At 37.9% G+C, this 19,854-nt stretch overlaps 1 protein-coding gene across 3 annotated transcripts in view; it reads left to right on the top strand.

Moving 5' to 3' along the window:
- Positions 1-19,854, top strand: part of PRMT3 (protein arginine methyltransferase 3) — a 92,809-nt gene that overhangs the window by 19,252 nt on the left and 53,703 nt on the right. For all 3 annotated transcript variants that reach the window (XM_067558190.1, XM_067558189.1, XM_067558191.1), the window contains exons 7-9: positions 534-599; positions 5,634-5,755; positions 7,878-7,977. In XM_067558190.1, the coding sequence (XP_067414291.1) occupies positions 534-599; positions 5,634-5,755; positions 7,878-7,977 (288 nt within the window). The remainder of the gene's footprint in view (positions 1-533; positions 600-5,633; positions 5,756-7,877; positions 7,978-19,854) is intronic.

Genomic DNA, 19,854 nt, shown 5'->3' with positions numbered 1-19,854 from the left:
AAGGCATTTGGATATGCAATCAGTTTGTTTGGTTTCAATGTATAGTATATTTGCTCTACATGCGTTCTTGCCCCAGATGTCAAGTCTCAAGTACATTGTTTGATTATGTTGATCAGGTATTACCTTTTCGTTTACAATGTTGCTGTGCGGGGTAGGGAATACGTATACAACAGACACTTTAAAACATGAAGCTCATTCAAACACTTTAAATCAGAAAAAAAACTACAAGTAGCTGCTTACTTCCAGAATTCAATAGTATGAATTAAAACTATATATAATGTTAAACGTGGATGCTTTTGTTACTGTCTGTCACAGTTTATAGCAACTCAAGTTGTCTTTGCTTCATAAACAATGTAAATTCTGAAGGATTATTATATGGGAAGTCCTGAAATTGTACTGGTGGTTGTCTCTGTGGCTTTTAATATGTAGAGCAGCAAAGGGTTCTGAGAAATGACTGTTTAAAAAGAGTGCTCCAACTTCTTCAGATTGTCATGCCCATAACTGTGAGCATTGTGTTTATGCTTAATTTATAGGATAAAGTGCGTACTGAGAGTTATCGTGACTTCATATACAAAAACTCCCACATCTTCAAGGGCAAGGTAAGTGAAACAGCTCAGAAGCTGTAATATTTCTGCAGTCCATGATTCTCTCATGCAGTTGAACGCTCTTGGTTTGGATACCTCCTTGTTCTGGGGATGGAATATCTCTCTGCCAGGATTTGATTTAATGTACTCTGGCTTTATTGCGTGGAAGAGGGTCATTCAACTGCTGGAGGGTGCAGAGTGCTGATAACAGAAATGCTGATCAGTGTTGTCATTGTTCTGTAAACTGTCTTGGAGTGTTCATTAATTATGATGACATGGCTAAGGTAAATCTTTCTTGTCTAGTATTTTAAGCAGAATCTATTTTGGACAGACTCTATTTACAGCAATTCAAGTGGATTTTTAACCTACATCTGGCATGATAAAAGCATCATAGATATTCCCGTGAAATTAGTATTGGGAAAGGGTTCAAATCTAACTAATTTATCTAACTCAGGTTGTTATAAATTAGGCTTTCTTGGCCAGATTAGGAATTAAATGAAATGGACCCAGAGTTAATCATTCATTATTATTGGTGTATGTTGTTCTTTGCTAGATAACTTTTTGTCCCCAGTTGCTACCCTAACTATGGCTCTTTCGTCACCATGCTATTAAACTTCTGTTATTCCGGAGCTCTTCAGCTAGGCGTTTTGGCTATTTCTAATGCTAACCATTCTTTAAGAGCTATTTAGAGGCAATCTGAAATGGGTTCTCTTACTTTTTCATAGGTTTCTACTGATACCTAATGCTTCTCTTTCTTAAGCTGCTATAGGTATTTCTTATTCAATGAGAATTTCTTTTCTCTGCCTCCCTTGTTTTCCTTTTAATTGTCCTCTTAATTGTTATACTCTCAGGATGAAAGTTTTTTACGTGGTAGTGCTACCACAAGGAATCAAAATAACAGTTATTCTTCCTTAATGGTCCCTCAGATGGAAATCAACCAAGATAGTTTTCTACGGTATGAGGTTCTTGTTTTCTTTCATGGAGTGCTACCCCTCATAATAGCATGCCTTGTGACCCATGTTTCCTCCCATTTGATTTTGTAACTTCCTTGTAGCAACCTCAACAATTACTCATGGGGAAAAGTAATATTAGGAAGGGAGTTGTATTCATATATTTTCAAAGCTCTAATGTGAAGTATCCTTTGTGAAACCAGGCAGTCTTCCCCTGCTTCCCTGCATGTGGTTCTGTCTCTTCCCCTTCTTCTCATCTTCTACATGCTTCCTTGTCCTCTGGTTCTCTTTTCCTGGGATATGCTGCCCACCCATATAATCTCTTCTCTCCCTTTTGGTGGTTGGCAGCTGCAGTCCTGTGGGTGGCTATCAAATAAAGTAAGCTTCACCCATGTTGGTAGCCCCCTGTTGGTTCCACAGACTGGTTCATAAGCCTAACACAGATGAGTCAAGCCTCTTCTGGAGCAATTTCCTGCCCAAAACAAGTTTTTCTTGCATCTAATTGTGCATCTGAATCCTGCTGACTGTGTGAAAATTGAATGGAAGAGACTTAAGAAAAGGATATTCTGTGGCATTAGTGGAGACACTGCTAGCATCCAGGAAAAACTGCTACGTTTGCTTGCGTCTCATTCTGGCAAAAGCTCGAATGCTGGTGTTGAGATCCGATATTGATCTGATACCCACAATTTTTACAACATCTTGGATTTTCTTCAAGAGATTCTGTGTCTGGGTTTGATACCCAACCTATTCAAGAAACACTCATTCCCCCAACTTTCCCCAGAAAACTTTCTTGTTAAGAATTGCTTGAATATTTTGCTTCATCAAAAATATTTCCTGAAAGTGACATATATTACTAGGCCATTAAGATTGTAAAGCTTCCAAGCTGGGAACTATATTAACCAAACATCCTCTTGAACGTCTATTTCGATCAGTTTCCAGTCTATTGGCTGTCATAATCGGTAGGGTGAATATTCAAATATAGCAGTATTCTACTTCCCACCAGGAAGGAAATTGTGATGCTTAGGATTGAACAGTCTGTCTGAAAGGTCAGCTGTGTCTTTTCAGAGAGCTCAGCAGATTTCATTTGCTTTTTAGTTCAGATCTGAGGCATCAAAAATGCAGAAGTTAGGAGGGCAGTTAGGTGCACATATGATGTACTTATTTCAGAAAATCAACCGATCTGTTCTGTAATGCCCAGCTATAGAATAAATTACGCTTCTATCCCTATGTGGCTCCATGCTGTTTCCTGCATCTCAGTGTAGAATTGTCAGACTTTAATCATTTGTGGCTGATTTGTTCCACCCAGAAAAGGAACTTTGATCTATTTTATAACTCTGAGACATCTGTTTTGTTTTGTTTTAGGGGGAAGATTGCTTTGTCCAAGATTTGTTATAGGTAGACTGAAGGTCTTCTGAAGGAGACATCAGTGACACGCTGTGGGATATCTGTTCATGAGTTCATAACTTAGCTCTTCCTAAGACTCAAATGTCCATTCAGGGAATAGATTTAAATGACTGGATAGCTGACCACTTCTTTCCTGAATCCAAAGTAATTCACTTTTCTGTTAGTATGAAATCATGCGTCCCTGGAAGTGAATGCTCAGAATTCAGTAGCTACAATGTTATAATACGTTGCAGTGCTGTCAGATCACCAGCCCAGCTGCTCCAGGTATCTAGTGCATATTTGATCATGGCAAGAGAACTTTAGCTGAGACCTTTGTCCTCAGGCTAAATGGTAATTATTCTTCATCTTTCAGTTTCTCAGATGTGCTCCAGCTCAACTATTCTATCTGTCTACCCCGTCCCTCACTAACCAGGGCAACTGTCCAAAATGCTGTTTTAAGTTTTTCCATTAATGGAGATTGCTTGCTTCTGTCCAGGTGAAAAGCATGATCATTGTTTTGGAAAAATTCGTTCTTGGCCCCCGTTTTCAGCTTTCATGGTTCAGCAATTTTCTTACAATTTTGTGCTGTAGATGAGATGCTATGTAAGAGCAGGACGACATCATTAGAAAACATGAGACTTCAGCTGTTAGAGAAGCATTTTTTAATTTCCATTCCTGTCTCCAGAAGACTTCAGCCTGACTCTTGTAGCTGTTTCATGCTAGAACTTAGTAGCAATGGTAGTACCATATGTGGATTGGCTACAGAATTGACTTCTTACTGGAACAGTTGCAAAGGTTGAAGAGAGATGCATAGTTCCATTTTCTGTGTCCAGAACTTCCATTTCCATAAACAGGTTTCACTACTGTGTTGTCTTTCCAGCTTGCAGTCTTATCTATCTTTGGTGTTGGTGATGTTGGTTAAGCACGGTCAGTGTGCATAGTGCTGTACGCAACAGAAGACCACACAGAACTAGCAGCAAAGCATTTATTAAGCACTTGACTTTGGTGATACTGTTTATGGTCTTTAAGGATATGCTTAAATGTTTCCTAGATCAGGATGAGTACTCAGCACCTTGCAGGGCAGAGCCAATAGCTGTCTGGTACAGGACACTATTAGCACAGTGAAGTCAATGAAACTGTTCACAAGCCTCTGTGCTTTGCTAGATTGGGTCAGAGTTCTCAGTTACTTGCAGGATTGAGTTCATAATCAGTGAAGGCTGGAAGTAATGTTAGGTGCACTCTTTGGAAATGTATGCCAATACTCTTTTTAATATTCTAGGGAAAAGTAGCTGTTGCCATTTTATGACATCAGTACAAGTTGTACTAAGAGAGGAGATGAATCGCACAGTGCTATGTTCCAATAGTTAATTTTTACACTCATAATAACTGTAGCTTGATATTCTATTTATCACATTACCTTTTTCCCCACTCTTTATTGCATGACATTTGGACCTCTTATCGGGGAAGAAGGTCTCATTTGCCTACAGTTCTGAGCATATTAATTCCCAGTTGCCACCAACAGCATTGAATGAGTGGGTATGCTTAATGCTTTTGTTAAGCACACAGGTAATTGGAATATTTAGGACTCAAAAGATTTGGGGTTTTTCCTGTGTTAAATAAAAATACAGCGAAGATTTTTAAATGCTATCTAAATAAACAATAGTAGTAAAATATTGGTAAACTGGCCAAAAAATCCACTAGCAGAACATTAAAGTGCATCATATTTGTCAAAACAAAGCTCAGAGGCTAAAAAATGCATCTCAGAAGTTTTCAAGAGAAATATACTATGGAGCTTTTCATGTTTCAATTTATTTTTACGATTCTTTTAAGTCCACAGTTAATGTGTTCACTCCTGTTATTTTTTTAAGACTTGGTATGGGTTGTGTAGTGCTACAGATACAAGAAGGCTATACGTTTTTCTTATTTAAATTCAGTGCCAATTTATGTCTTTTGTTGCACTCTAGAACCATTCCTAGTACACTACAATCAAATAAAATAAGCAAAGGGTTTGAGAAATTCTTAATCTAGTACACCGACTCGCAGGAGGTCTGTCTGTCTGCCAGGCAGGTTTCTGATGCAAAGCTTCCTGGTTCCCTGCTAGCTCATCTAGTAGGCTACTAGGGAACTTCAGGGTCTCTGGGGTCCAAGGCTCTGGGGCAGACTTCGCTAGGGACTGGGGACTTCAGATTTCCAGTGTCTCTGTAGCAGAGTGAGGAGTCTACAGCCAGGAGCTTGGAAGCCCTGAAAACCCAAGCTCAAGTTAGGAATCTTAAAGTATGGCTACACTGTAATTAGACACCCATGGCTGGCCCATGCCAGCTGACTTGGATTTGTGCACTTGAGCTAGGTTGCTTTTCTATTGTGGTGTAGACATTTGGGCTTGGGCTGGAGCCCAGGCTTTACGACCCTGTGAGGGTCCTGGTGCCCAGGCTCTAGCCCTAGCCCGAACATCTATACAGCAATTAAACAGACCCTTAGCCTGTGTCAGGTGGTCTAGGCTAGCCATGGGTTTTTAATTGTGGCGTAAGCCCAGACTCAGGCTTGAAATCCTCTTTCTGTCTTCATGTAAATCTGTCGGCCAGTATGCTCTAATAATGGTTAGGTTTTGTGATTGACATTATTTGTACAGTTTAATTCCTCCTGTTAGCTTATTTTCCTATCAAGCACCACAAAGCTTTTTCATCCTAAGAAAGTAATGCTACCTTCTTTGTTTCAGGTAGTTTTGGATGTTGGCTGTGGGACTGGAATACTCTCAATGTTCGCTGCCAAAGCAGGTGCAAAGAAGGTGATTGGAGTTGACCAGTCTGAAATTGTTTATCAGGCAATGGACATCATTAGGTAGGAGAAGTTCTGAAATTGTTATGCTGTAACTAAAGTGACATTTAGTGGCTAAAGCTGCTGCTGTTGGTGATTAGTGATCAGATCTACTTCTTTAAAAATCTTCGCTTTTAACCAGCAGTGTCTGAGGCTGAGTGCCTATCTTTTAGTGAGGATAAATGGAAAGCAACCACCAGTACCTTTTCTATGCTTATGCTTCCACTAGCAGCTCTACCAGTGGTAACGATGGTGGGAAATTTTTGGTAACAAATCTTAGTGTAAGACTAGATCCTAGAGAATGAAAAGTATTTTGCAGGGCTACATTACACTAAGTTATTGCTACAATACTGGTCCACTTCAGTTAATCAAAGCAATCATATTTAATTTTATATTGTAAGTTTTGTAATTACCTTTATGGTTGAAGTCCTTGTTAGTACTTGAAAATGAGGACTTTTCAAGCTTTAGCTAATTTTATGCTTTTATAGTGATTTAAAGAGGGTTTATAAAACTCACTGTCTTGACTTAGTTATTTAAGAATATATCAATTGACTTCTTAGTTAAGACAATGTCTTAGCTTTATAAGTTGGCTGTTGAGAGCCATACTGTACTAGAGTGCTTGTAAATAACTTCGTCGTCTGTAATAGACTTTAATGGAGTCTCCCTTTTGTAGTACATGGTTACAAAATGGACATTTACTACTTACTGTATTTTGACCCTCTGTTAAGTATACAAAGTAAGACTAATTGTCCTCTATTTACTTTCTTACTTGCTGAAGGGGAACATTATTGTGTTGCTAACATTAACTTTCGTTAGTGTCAGCAAAATCTTTGTTAAAAAAGATACTGCAAAGTCACAGGGAACAAATTATTGCTTCCAGTTTCACTAGGATGTGTGTGGCCATGTTTAAAAGTTGGATGTTGTGGAGGAGGAGGAAGGATGGGGACATTTATATGCTTGGAAGAGGAAGGCTTTGCAATGTGAAGAGGCTAGACCTTGAGAAACATGGAACAATTGGAATGAGAAGTAATATGTTGGGAGAAGCTGGTGGGAAGAGTAGTTAGTTCCCCAAGATTGTTTCAAAGTAGATATTGAGAATTCAGGATATAAAGGCCTGCATACATGTGAAGTTCTAAGGGGATCCTGAGAGGGATTGCCAACTGAGCATGGCTCCCAAAAGTATGAAGTCTTGTGTAGATGGAATCCTGGATGTAGACATCAAATTCTTCTTTACACAAATTATAGTGATACAGCCAAGACACACTTTGATACTATAACATTTTTCTTTTGTAGGTCAGTTGCCTGTATAAAAGAGAGTTATACGGTGAGGTGTTAAGCATTACAGAGCACTTGACTAAACTGCTTTTATTGCAGAATAACTAGCACTTTTCCAAAAGGAACAATTGTTCCCAGGATCTTTGGTTTCTTTCAATCTGTCATCTATGTGGTATATTGTTGCTACTCTACATGTCTTCTCATTTGGGATTGTTCATAATTTTTTGTCTCTTATTAAGAATATAGAAAGTATTTAGTATTTACTGTATTTTAGCTTAGTTTAGAAAATGATGAAAATACCTGTCTACATATCACTTTTGGGTTTGTGTTTGAATTTGTTTTTGTTAAAATAACTTTGGGAGGGAGTTGATTTTCATCACTCATTAGTGTGCATGCATCAAAACTCTTCAGATTTATTTGGTGGAGAGGGGGTGTCAGAGAAAGAGTATTGGGTACCCATAACTCAAAAGAAGGGAGAGGCATATTTCATTTGATTTTTCCTGTGAGACCAACAACTTTATATGCACAGTGCTTCAGGGATGTCCCTGTTGATCTACTGACCACCATCTTTTACCTGTTGCTTTCCTGATAGTTTATGGAACTTTTAGCATATTCTCAGCTATTTTGAAAGATGACTGAAAAGAGAAGGATTACTCTTTGGAAACTTGGACTGTAAGCACTAGGTTTTCTGAAATCTTACTCTACTACAGGTTTTTTACTCCATAGTAGAGAAGAATGTTTTACCCCTTGGAAAGGAGAACATGGAAAATGTAAACATCCAGGATAGATCTTCTACCTTATTGAAACTCACCAAGAAGTAACATTAAAGGGTCATCTAATGTTACTGATATTGTTCAATTGTAACTTGCAGGCTGAATAATCTTGAAGATACCATTACTCTGGTCAAAGGAAGAATTGAAGAGGTTGATTTGCCTGTTGAGAAAGTGGACATTATTATATCTGAATGGATGGTAAGATGCACAAATAACTAAATGTAGTGTAAAGGATTTTTTAGCAAAAGCATTATCAGAATCAGTTTTACAAAAATAATCCTGTCTTTTCAGTCTCGATTTTGTTCATTGAATTTTGAAATCTGTCTTGCCTGAAGGAAAACTTTTGTCACAAGGGAAGGTAGAGAAAATGGTCCTCACTACATGGCACCTCTTGTCTTTGTTGCCCCAAATCAAGATTTTTAAAGCCGTTATATTGCTTTTATGTAGTGTCCTGTGTCTGATAGGACTTATCTATATTGAGTTTGCAGTTTGAGGCTTGTGTGGTTGTGTGTGACTATGGCATGATGTCTCATGGGTAAAGTCTTATCACATAGGTTCATATAGGAAGTCTATTAAAAAAATTGAGCTTTGCCATGTACTTTTTAGTTGAAAAATCATCATCTTGCTTACAACGGTAAGTATTAGATTGGGGGTGGGGGATTTAACAAAGCAAAGTGGCTTAATTTTTAAACTGGTATCACATCACAAGAAAATAGAACATTCTGGTGGGCAGAACTGAGAGGGAAAGGAATTTATGGCAAATCTGGAAGACGAAATTTGATTTATCTAGGTTTGAGATTGGAGAATTTTTCTGTGGTTTGTATTAGAGAGGAGTTAATGTGAACTTAAATAGCCTCCAGTGTACTTCATACATTGAAACAGATCTAAATAAAAGTACCAGTGTGCATAACAGAAGTTATAGTGAATAGGAAATTATGTGATGCTTAAGACAGTTTCTCACACATGTGAATATTATTAGTGAAAAGGAGAAATATTTTCATAGTCCTAAAAACTGCCTTGTTTTTGTTTACCACACTTAGTGGGTTTTGTAAGTAGATGTAGAGTGTTTCAGCTACACTTTGATTATTCATATGTGTGAAAGTTGAATAATGCCAGATATTTATGCGCAACTTCCCTTTTCCCCCTTTTTGCACCAATAAGTCCCACCTCACCATTGCCTTTGTATCCTGCTTTTATCTTGCTGCCTTCTGCTCTTGAAACTCCTTCCCTATCTCAGTTGTCTTAGCGTCCACCTTGTCTATTTAAATACCATTTAAAAAAAACACTTTCCCTATGAAGCTCATTAATTCTGAGTCTGACTCACCTCAGTGACTGTTTTTTGCCCACTAAATTGAAGACTGAAGCCTGTACTCTAAGCTACAGCTGTTGTCTGATTCTCTCCATATACTTTTTGTCTAATTTGTCTGTTTTACACTCAAGATTCTTTGGGACAGGTATCACGTCTGTCTTTTCATACTGCCAGCACTTAACAAAAATTAACTGGCTTTTTATTGCATTTGGAAATGCACTCTTGGCTCTAACCACACTGACCTTCCATATTGTTAGCATTAAGTAGTTTTGAGTTGGAAATATGCAAATGTTCTGAGTTATACTGCCCTTAGTTACAAATACTTCATGCAGTTTCATATCAGTGTGATACCTTGGTTTAATCACCTGTTAACTAAACTAGTAAAGCCCCCAATCTCAAGTTAGCTATTTTGGTTACTTTTGACAGTATAAATACTTCTTGCTATTTGGAGGGCAAAGTTTCTGTCATTACCTAGTGTTCGACTCCAACAGTGAAACTTCCCAAAGCATCTTAGTGTATGTCTGCACTGCAAATAGACACTCACAGTTGACTTGAGCTAAGGGGCTGTTTAATTGCAATATGGATGTTTGGGCTTTGGGACTCTTCCACCTAACGGGGTCCTAGACACCAGCTTCAGCCCAAGCCTGAACATCTACACCGCAGTTAACAGCCCTTTAATCTGAGCCCTGTGAGCCTGAGTCAGCTGACATGGGCCAGCCACAGGTTTTTAATTGCAGTGTAGACATACCCCTAGTGACTTAGGAGTCTGAGTTCTACCTTGGAAGTGACTTGGGCATGTAGCAGTCTGTCACTTTTGAAAATAGGAGTTACATGCCTAAGTCATCTAAAGGCTGTTGTGACATTTTACCCCAAGTGTTGTCATACAGAAGATATTCTTGAATTTTATATTTTGGTTCTGAAACCAGTGAGAGGGCAAAATCAGTGTCTTGCACCAAAATGTAGCAGAATGTTGTAATTTTTTATCTAACCTTATTCCCATACTCAGAGAGTTCAATCTGATGAGTTGTGCTGAAACAATGGAGGCTTACTTGACAAAAGTGTCAGGTTAATTGACTAGTCCAAAGAAACAGAATCGATAGAGGATAAGAATATCAGGTTGCAGAACTAAAAGTCATATGAAGCATGACACGAACTACTAGAGCCTGTCTGCACTTAGAACAGTTATGGTGCATATACTACAAATGCCAACATGCAAACTTCTTGGAGAGGTGATGAGCTGTTTTGAATATTCTGTTCTTTCTCAGAATAAGTTACTTTTATTTTAATTTAAAAGTCAGAGCATTTCTGTCAGATGCTTCAGAACAGAGAGCGCAGTATGTTGTGGGACAGTAAGATTAACAGCTGGATAATGAACAGTATGTTTCAGTGCTGCCCAAAAAGAGGAACTTTGTGCTGGTTAGATGCAAAGGAAGATTGTCTTGTGTATAATATACTGGTGGTGGTCAGTTTCTCACTGTTGAAACTGTTCTAAAAGGATTCTGCACTTATTTCGTCCTGCTTTTTCCCTACATTGACTGATATGAAACCTTTGTTGATATGAGTAGATATGTCCCTAAAGACTGACTGCCACTGAATTGACAGAATCGGTATAGGCGCCTGGTAGAGAGGAAGAGAAGAACTGAAGACAATGTCTGTCTGCCAGTTCTTTAAAGGGATGCTATTGTATGAAAAATCTGAATATATAAAACATTACAAATTAAATTAAAAAATAGCAACTAAATGCTTACAGAAGCAAAGACACAGAAATGATTTCCATAATACTTAAAAACAAACACACATGGAGTGGAAAGAAATTTTTTAAAATTTCAAGGTTATGAAAAATATCAGTACAAATTTTAAAATGTTATTTACTACTGTAGTAGCTCCCAAGACCCTTGTTAGGATTTGGGCACTGTTGTATTATGCCATGTACAGGCATTAGGAAGACAGACTTTGCTGCACAAAACTTAGCCTAATTTGTTCCAGAAAACTAGCAGAGAGTCATAAACAATAGAAAGGAAATTGGAGGAAGAATGAGGATAACAACAAATTAATTTCCCCTCTAATGCTTCTGAGTATTTCTGGAAGAGATGTGGCATATGCAGAATGAAATGTGGTATAAAGGTTTTAGTGTTTCATTACGAGTTTCTAAGCCCAAGCAAATCTGTATATGTCCCATGGCTTACAGAGCATTATTTTAGAGTTAAAAAATGTGTATTGGTAGATCTTTAATACTTTTTCATCTGTAAAGTCAACTACCTCAATCTGTTCAGGTCTCAGAGAATTTTCTTTTTCTTTCTTTCTTGAAACTGCAGATCTTGTATAGCACGGCATTACTACATAGCTTCCAGATTGGTTGCCTCCTTAAACGTTTTTTCTCACTTAGCTGTTCACGTTCCACTTCAGTGGAGCTATTGGAATGGGAATGGAAATATAATCATACATAGATACAAAAACGAAAATATGAGACTACTGAAGATTATATGAAGGAAACCCATTGTCCTAGACAAATGCCAGTTTTTAACCTGTCGGCGTTCCATTCTTTGAGTGCATTCACTGGCAAAGATTTCACTTAGCAGATATTGTAGCAGATTAGTTGTTTAGATTAAATTTCCCTTAAGAAAACAATAGGATGAAGATAGAGCTGGTGGTACACTGCACAGAACGTTTTTGTATCTAATTTTGTGTCTCTAAAACAAATTTGCTATAAAAGTTTCTTGCTTTCTGCCTCTAGTTATCATCCTCATCAAGCTTAGAGGTAGGATGATGAGCAATTTGTCTCCTCTGTTAATTTTAGTTGTGTTTCTTGGCTGGCTAGCAGGCAGGGGACATTGATAGATAGTGAAGCCAGTCCTCTTCTGTTCCAGAGACTGAATGCACTATTGGTGAAGCTGAAAGACTAAAATGTACATCTTTCCTCTTAAGTCCAGAATGTAACCAAGACATCAGTTTGTTTCTGTTCTCCACTAAAACTAGCTTGTAGATTACTCAGAAGATATGAAAAAGTGTGAGGAGTTGAGAGCTACACTTCATGTAGTGTGTATTGAGAGGTGTGATGCCAAAGACTGCAGCTAACCCCAGAGGAGCTTCCTTCCAAGGTTCCTCCTGAGCTGTGCATTCAATGGAGAGACTGGTTGGCTGCACCACCCAAGTTAGGGATTTCTTGTTTGTTAGCCAGGAGACCACCGGTGGGCATTTGGACCAAAGTACCACCCCCAGGTAGTGATAAACATGGTTTGGAGGAGGAAGATAGTGACCAAGTAATGATCCATCCTCCTTTCCACACAGGTTGGCAAAGTACTTGTATGTATTGGAGGAAACTGTTCTTTTCATTTCTTCTGCCACAGATCCATATACTTTTAGACCTATTTACAGGTGAAGCCCTAGAGCAGAAAAACTCCGCAAAGCGAGCAAAAATATATCTTTCCCCTTGAAGGGCTTCAATGTCCTTGATCAGTTAGACGGGTGTATAGTTGGCATATGTCATCTTTCCGCATAAAGCAGGGCCACGATTTATGGTTGCGCCTTCCACCAACAAAGAGGTGGCAATGTTAAATGCTTTTGAGTAGCTTAAGAAAAATAAGCTGCTTTAGAATAGCAGTGATTGTGAGGATTCTAAGTAAGCAAATGTTGTTGCCAGACATCCAGTTTTTAGTGACCAGTTCTGTGAATGTAGAAACATAAGACTTTCTGTCCCAGATTGGACCATTGCTCCTACATGCAGAGGTATCTTACCCCTAGAGTTGTACTTGCAGTGTTAAAGAAAGATGAACCTGCCATAATGCCCTTCAGTTGCCTTGTGTTCTGAACCATAGAAAACCTAAATTTACAGAACTATAAATATTATGATTGGCCACACAATTATCCGGCCCTTAAAAACCCAGAAACTTGACCAATATATTTAACTTTTTACCTTTGTCATGGGTATTCTACAGGCAAACTGATCAGATTATTTTTTTCAAAATGTAACTCTTAAATTGATTGATTCCCACTTACTCTTATATTCCGTATCAAGATGCAAATAAAACAAATAATGCTCATATATACTGTCTAGTGACAGTCTGATGCAAGTTAATACCGAGTAGTTAAATGATTTTGTTAATCTATTTTGTGTGTGTAACATTAATATTCGTACATTGCTTCAGATATAAATCGCTATGGGTACCAATTTTTGTTTATTATATATTTGTATATTTTTATACCAAGTTTAAGTGGAAGTTCAGAATCTTTCTTTGAACACTGCATTGTTAGCAGGTACTCTGTGCAAAAAAGCTTGTTCACAGGCAGAATCACATTATGCCCTCTCCCTGGAGATAAAGATTTTTAAGAGGTAATGATGTTTTACAGCAATTACAGTAATTCTACATACAGTACTTAACAATGAAACAAGAGCTGCTATATGAAGTGCCGTTGCCAGTTCTACAGTTAAATTGAATGTTCCCTCTCAAACACATTCCCTACACAAGTTAGGGTGGTGGGTATTTTATTGCAAACATGAAACGTTTTTTTGCATAGATGCCAATTTTAGATGCTGCTTGTGGAGACGATGAGTGCAGATAACTCAACAAAGAAAACACCATGTTGTACCAGCAGGTTCATGGAAGAATATTCCTCTTCCAAAACATTTTCTCACATTTAAACCTTTATTTACCTTTCCTGTTTTTGATGGTTTTTATTCTTTAGTTACTCCTTCCCTTCCTCATTTCAGCCTGATGAATTTTAGATTCCATACTTGGATTGGAAAGAAGCCTGGAATTTTCATTATCACTTAAAAACGTTTGCAATTCATAGACTCTCAGACTATAAGGTCAGAAGGGACCATTATGATAATCTAGTCTGACCTTCTGCACAACGCAGGTCACAGAACCTCAACCCAACCCACTCCTATAATAGACCCCTAATCTATGAATGAGTTATTGAAGTCCTCAAATCATGGTTTAAAGATGTCAAGGTACAGAGAATCCACTAGCAAGTGACCCGTGCCCCCTGCTGCAGAGGAAGGCAGAAAACCCACAGGGACTATGCCAATTTGCCCTTGGGGAAAATTCCTTCCCAACCCCAAATATGGCGATCATCTAAACCCTGAGCATGTGGGCAAGACTCACGAGCCAGACACCCTGAAAGAATTCTCTGTAGTAACTCAGAACTCATGACATCTAATATCCCCTCACAGGCCATTGGGCATATTTACTGCTAGTAGTCAAAGATCAGTCAATTGCCAAAATAGGCTGTCCCATCATACCATCCCCTCCATAAAATTATCAACCTCAGTCTTGAATCCAGCTAGGTTTCTTGCCCCCACTGCTCCCCTTGGAAGGCTGTTCAAGAACTTCACTCCTCTGATGGTTAGAAACCTTAGTCTAATTTCAAGTCTGAACTTCTTATTGGCCAGTTTATTTCCATTTGCTCTTGTTCTCTGAAAAGAATTTTACAGTTAAATGAAGTCTCCAAAACTCCTGAGACTGTTATACCTGATTTACATATGGGTAAATGGACAAGTCACAACTTCTCTATGCTTCTAAGTTAAAACAGTGAATCCTTAACAGAGCCAGGTATTAACCCGAAATTCCTCTCTCTCAATCCTTCAGTTGTTAGAATAGCTGACATTTGAAGGAAAATTTTGTCAGGTTTTCCTTACTGTAATTGCTATACTTGTACTGTAGTCAATTCTAAAGCTCATAATTTTACTGAGATGAGGGGTAGTTGGGATGAGATGCAAATAGCATTTATCACTCCCTGTTGCTGGTGGGAGCTAGAGAATGAACACTTTTTACAGTTGTACATTATTTTTTAAAAAATTCAATTTTATTAGCTTAAAACATTGATGCTTTTAAGCTATTTACCAAATTTTACTCAAACTTACTTTTTATGATGACCTCATTAACCATTGGAAGTAAGAGCTTATAATTTTGCTGGCAATAACATACCTTTACATATTTTTTGTTTGTGTGAAATTGTAAACTATATTTTGCATTACACTTGAATTTTTTTTTTTGGTTTATTACATTATGAAGAGAAGTTATTTAAATACTGAATACATTGATTCCTGTAAGGTTGTATGAAAATATATGATTTCTGCCCACATTCAAAAGGCATACCAGATTTCTGTTTTTAAACCTTCAATTTGCCTTACTATCTTTCAGTTTGATACTACACTTTATTAAGCACACAGCAAAATGTGAATACTAATAAAATCACTGTTTTTGAGAGGTGTGAGTTTGCTGTGAATAAATATTGATTCCCTGATGTATGTTTGAATTAACTTGCATAATGTCACTAATTTCAAGTAGTGTAAAGGAAATGTTGAGTGTAAGGAGAATGGGGGATGCTGCAGACCATGTGATTGAGTTCCTATATAGCTTATTCTGCATTTAAATGTCACAGCTTTATTTTTGCATTTATTTGTTCCCTATGAATAGTTTTAAAATAAAGAACAGTTTCATAAAAATCTGCAAATCAGTCTTTCTTTAACTAAAAAATTGAGAGATTGATTGTCCTGTTTGTGTACCTGCCAATGCAATACTGTTGTGCAGATTATCAGCCAAAGTTCTCTGTCTAGTTTATTTTATTTGTCTTCCACCCTGTACCTTTCTCCACAGGCTAGCAGACCCTCTTTGTTTGAAATTTCTCTTGATAGTTAAGAATCTTCTTCCTTGACGAAATAAATCAAACTCTAATGTTAGGAAGATATTTTGTCTATGGGCAGGTTATTCTCTAGTTGCCTTCTGCAAGATTTCTTGTTTTCCTCTGAAGTATCGGATATTGGCCTCTCTTGGAGGCATGGTATTAGACTAGATGGACTACAGGTTTCATCTGGTATAGGATTTTCTATGTTCTTTTTGCTGTTACCACAGATCCTAATCAGGTAATAGAATGCAATAAGAGCAATTATTCAGTTGGCTGCCAAACGAGGTTGTTCACTTCTTCCCTCTCTCCATCTTGGGTCCTATTCTGTACTGAAAAATTATCAATTTTTATAAATGGCACATTTCAGGGCAGCTGCACCTGTATTTCCCTTCAGTGGTTCAGCAAGGACATCCCCTCTCAGACTTCCAGCTCCCCAGCTGTTGCTGTTCTTGAGTGGAGACTCACACCAGGATATTTCCAGGCTAAACAGTGTCCTGCCTTATTCCCAGAAAAAGATAGTCTGTCTAAACAGGCCTGATTGCTTCTCCCCTCACAGATGCTACACAGTTAATTGCCACAGTTATAAGTTACCACACACAGCATTTCCTAAGCAAGCATAGCTTATTCTTAAGGAAAGAGAAAACATTATAGAGAAAACATTAAAAACAAAAGAACCTACATGCATGCTAATAATTACCAGAATTCCCCCTTTCCTTCTACTCCTTGCCCCTCAACTGTCTCCAACATGGGGCTCTGGCAGGTGAGTCCTCCAAAGGAGTCTCTTTTGTGATCACCAGTTCATCCCAGCCTCAGCTCAGAACTAGCACCCAGTTTTATGGAGCCTCAGTAAGCCTCGTCCTTCCAACCCTTTGCTAAGGATTGGGGCCTTCGATGGACCAAAGGTCCTGTCTGTTTGCTGGGTCAGGAAGAAGGCCCTGAATCACCTTAAACTTAGGCTGTTCATTCCAAAATCCTTTCTTTGTCTGTTTGGTCCCTGGAGAATCCAGACTAGGTCTTTGAACGGTCCTTGTGTGACAGATGATCAGCAGACAAAAGGTGTCGCGCCATTCCCCCCACCAGGGCAATGCCTTAAAGGCTGAGTTTGTAGGTATGGGTTTCCAGGTGTTTCCTACGAAATCCACTTCACATGTATTGTCCCAAAAAGCCCTAATTCTTTTTAGAGATTATATTAGACAGTTGCCTAGAGAAATGATATACCATTCCACAATAACAAATCACAAGTGCATTTTTAATCCAGTGGATCCCAGAGGTATTAAACTTCATTCAGTAATGTTTATCTTAATTCCATAAGGTTTGTCCAGATTATTGCAAGATATTGTCATTTGTCATGTCAGAAGTACATTTCCCAAAATATTTCAGCTCTATATGTAACTAAACAGGTACACCAGTATACCCTTTTCTATTGAAAGGGCCATGTTTCCTGTTGTATCCAAAGAGGTTAACCCATTTACTTCCCTTTAGTGATGAGAACAAGTCTAAATCGCTAGGTGTTGGTATGAAACTATATATACCGTATTTGCTGTACTTTGATTTTAGTCCAGGTCTTAAGAATTGAACAATTTAAGGAAAACTCCTTTATTTTTCAATGACTATTAGAGAGTACAAGGTATTGCATTTCATGAAATAATACAGAAGGATACTAATATGTAGCACTATATGCTATTCAGCCGGCAAGAGTTGTGAACCTGTAGTAAATCTGTCCTCTCATACTGGATTTAAAAATTTGACAATGAGGTTTTTTTAATGTCAATGTCTGACTATTTGTATTAATGTCTGTAGATGATTTCTGTAGCAGGGTCTCTTTGCATAGAACCAAGCTTTGTAACTTTGCTTTAAAGGAATGTCCAATTTGTAGAAATATTTTTGTTCATCACTTAGGGTAGTCTGCTGATTTATCCTTCCTTGAATTTAATACAAAGAACTGTTTATCTGTTTTTATTGCCTTTTGGCAGCTGGCGAACTATCTCATCACTTACGATGGTAAAGCATAAAGAAAAAGGAAAAGAACCTTGGTAATTTGTTTTAATTATCGATTGTTAGTGGAAGAACAGTGAGCTTTGAGAAAATGAAATGCTTCATTCCACAGCACAGGAGTGTTCAGTGTATTCAGTTTGGTCTCTTACGGAGAACATGCCATCTTTTATGTCTCTTAGTTCAGCCACTAGCAAGACTGAGTCATTAATATTCTACTCACAGATTTGTGCAGTAAAGATCCCTTTGCAGTAATTATTTCTGAAGGTGCTAATGCATGTTTGTTTTGTTTTTTTAAAAACTTTAACATTGTCAGTGTGGAAGCAAGAATGCCCCAGAGCATCCTGGGAGAAAATGTCAGGTATAATTCTCTTTCCAGATGGCACCCCTACAGGTGAGGCAGTAGCCTGTGAAATTACATTCTAAATTACCCTGCAGATGAGCACAGCACTTAGAGCAAAGATTCTGATATTGGTAATAAATGACTTGATTCAGTACCAAGGACAGCAGAGTTGTTCTATTGCATTGGGGAGAACACAGGGCTGACATAAAGCCATCAGAGCCACAGTGGAAAGGTCAGGGAAAGGACAGTGGTGTTTACTAAGATCGGGTCATATTGCTGTAAGGGATATTTACCGTCTCTTACCATTTAGACTAGATTGGTAAGCATTTTAGATGATATGCCTGCAATGTTGTCGTCACCCTGTCGGTCCCCAGGATATTAGAGAAACCAGGTAGGTGAGTTGGTATCTTTTATTGGACCAACTTCAGTTGGTCTCTGTCACTAAGAGAAATTGGTCCAGTAAAAGATATTGTCTCACCCACCTTGTCTGTCATTGTAGACAGCAGACATTTTAGAAAAAATTTCCTAAAGAATTAATCAATAGAATTGAAACTTAAGGTTAACTGCTTTTTTTTTTTTTTTTAAAGAACTTTAAAAAAAAATTGTATGGTCTGATCTTTGTGGGCACACGTCAACATGACTTCCCACTCACTGTAGTTCCAGTATTAAATGTTAGGACATTAGTCTTCAATATTCCTATCACAATTGAGAATTTGGGTATTTTAACTAAAAACAGGTGAGCTATTGCTAAAGAATGTTCAAATGATTAGATTTAAAAATACATTGCTGGAACCAAGGCTCATTCTTTGCTCAAGAAGTGGAAAGTCTTTTGCTAAATTAACGCTATTTTATTTTTGTAACTACAAAGATGGGGTAAAGTAACAAGGAGCACGCAGCTCCTTCTCCTTTCTTCAGAGGAGGAGAAGATCATGCGTCCCCCTTCCTGGCTCATTGTAAGAATAGGAACACCCCCTTAGCTGGTGCAATAGGAGCCCCCTATCCTAGTTCAGCCTTTAACCACTGTGCAAAGGTTAACAAAATGTTTATACTGACCTTATGCAAAGCTAAATGTATAGAATGATAGTTGACATAATACTGTATAGAGTAGAACCTCGGAGTTGTAAACACCTTGGGAATGGAGGTTGATCATAACTCTGAACAAAACATTATGGTGGTTCTTTCAAAAGTTTACAACTGAACATTGACTTAATACAGCTTTGAAACTTTATTATGCAGAAGAAAAATGCTGCTTTTAACCATCTTGATTTAAATGAAACAAGCACAGAAAGTTTTCTTACCTTGTCAAATCTTTTTTCCCTTTATTTTATTAGTTTACATTTAACACAGTACTGTACTGTAATTGCCTTTTTTAAAAATTTTGTCTCTGCTGCTACCTGATTGCATACTTCCACTTCCAAATGTGGTGTGTGGTTGACCAGTTAGTTCATTACTCTGGTGTTCGTAACTCTGAGGTTCTACTGTATTGAATCCGTTAATGTTAATGAAGTAAGAGTGATATTAGCTAACTTTTGGCTGACTCCAGCATTGAGCATAGCATTCATCCTGGGAGACACAGGAATTTTGTATCCTAAAGGCAACAGTTTCCTGTTGGTGACCAGCAAACTAGCAGTGGAAGCAGGACCAGAAAAGGAAATACCCATTTCCTGACAAGTGAAATGATCAAATTGTGTGAAAACAAGCCAGGTATCTAGTCTGTCTATTGAATGACTCGATTTTTTTAAAAGTATAAAGGCAGCAATGTTAGATAGCATTTAGAGAAAAGTATAAAGTATAGAATTTTTAA

The sequence above is a fragment of the Emydura macquarii genome, unplaced genomic scaffold (genome assembly GCF_026122565.2).
Source record: "Emydura macquarii macquarii isolate MOO-44397 ecotype Brisbane River unplaced genomic scaffold, CSIRO-AGI_Emac_v2 contig_1876, whole genome shotgun sequence".
NCBI classification, from domain to species: Eukaryota; Metazoa; Chordata; order Testudines; family Chelidae; genus Emydura; species Emydura macquarii.
Note: the sequence above shows the minus strand (reverse complement) of the source record. Positions and strands in the feature narration are given on the sequence as shown.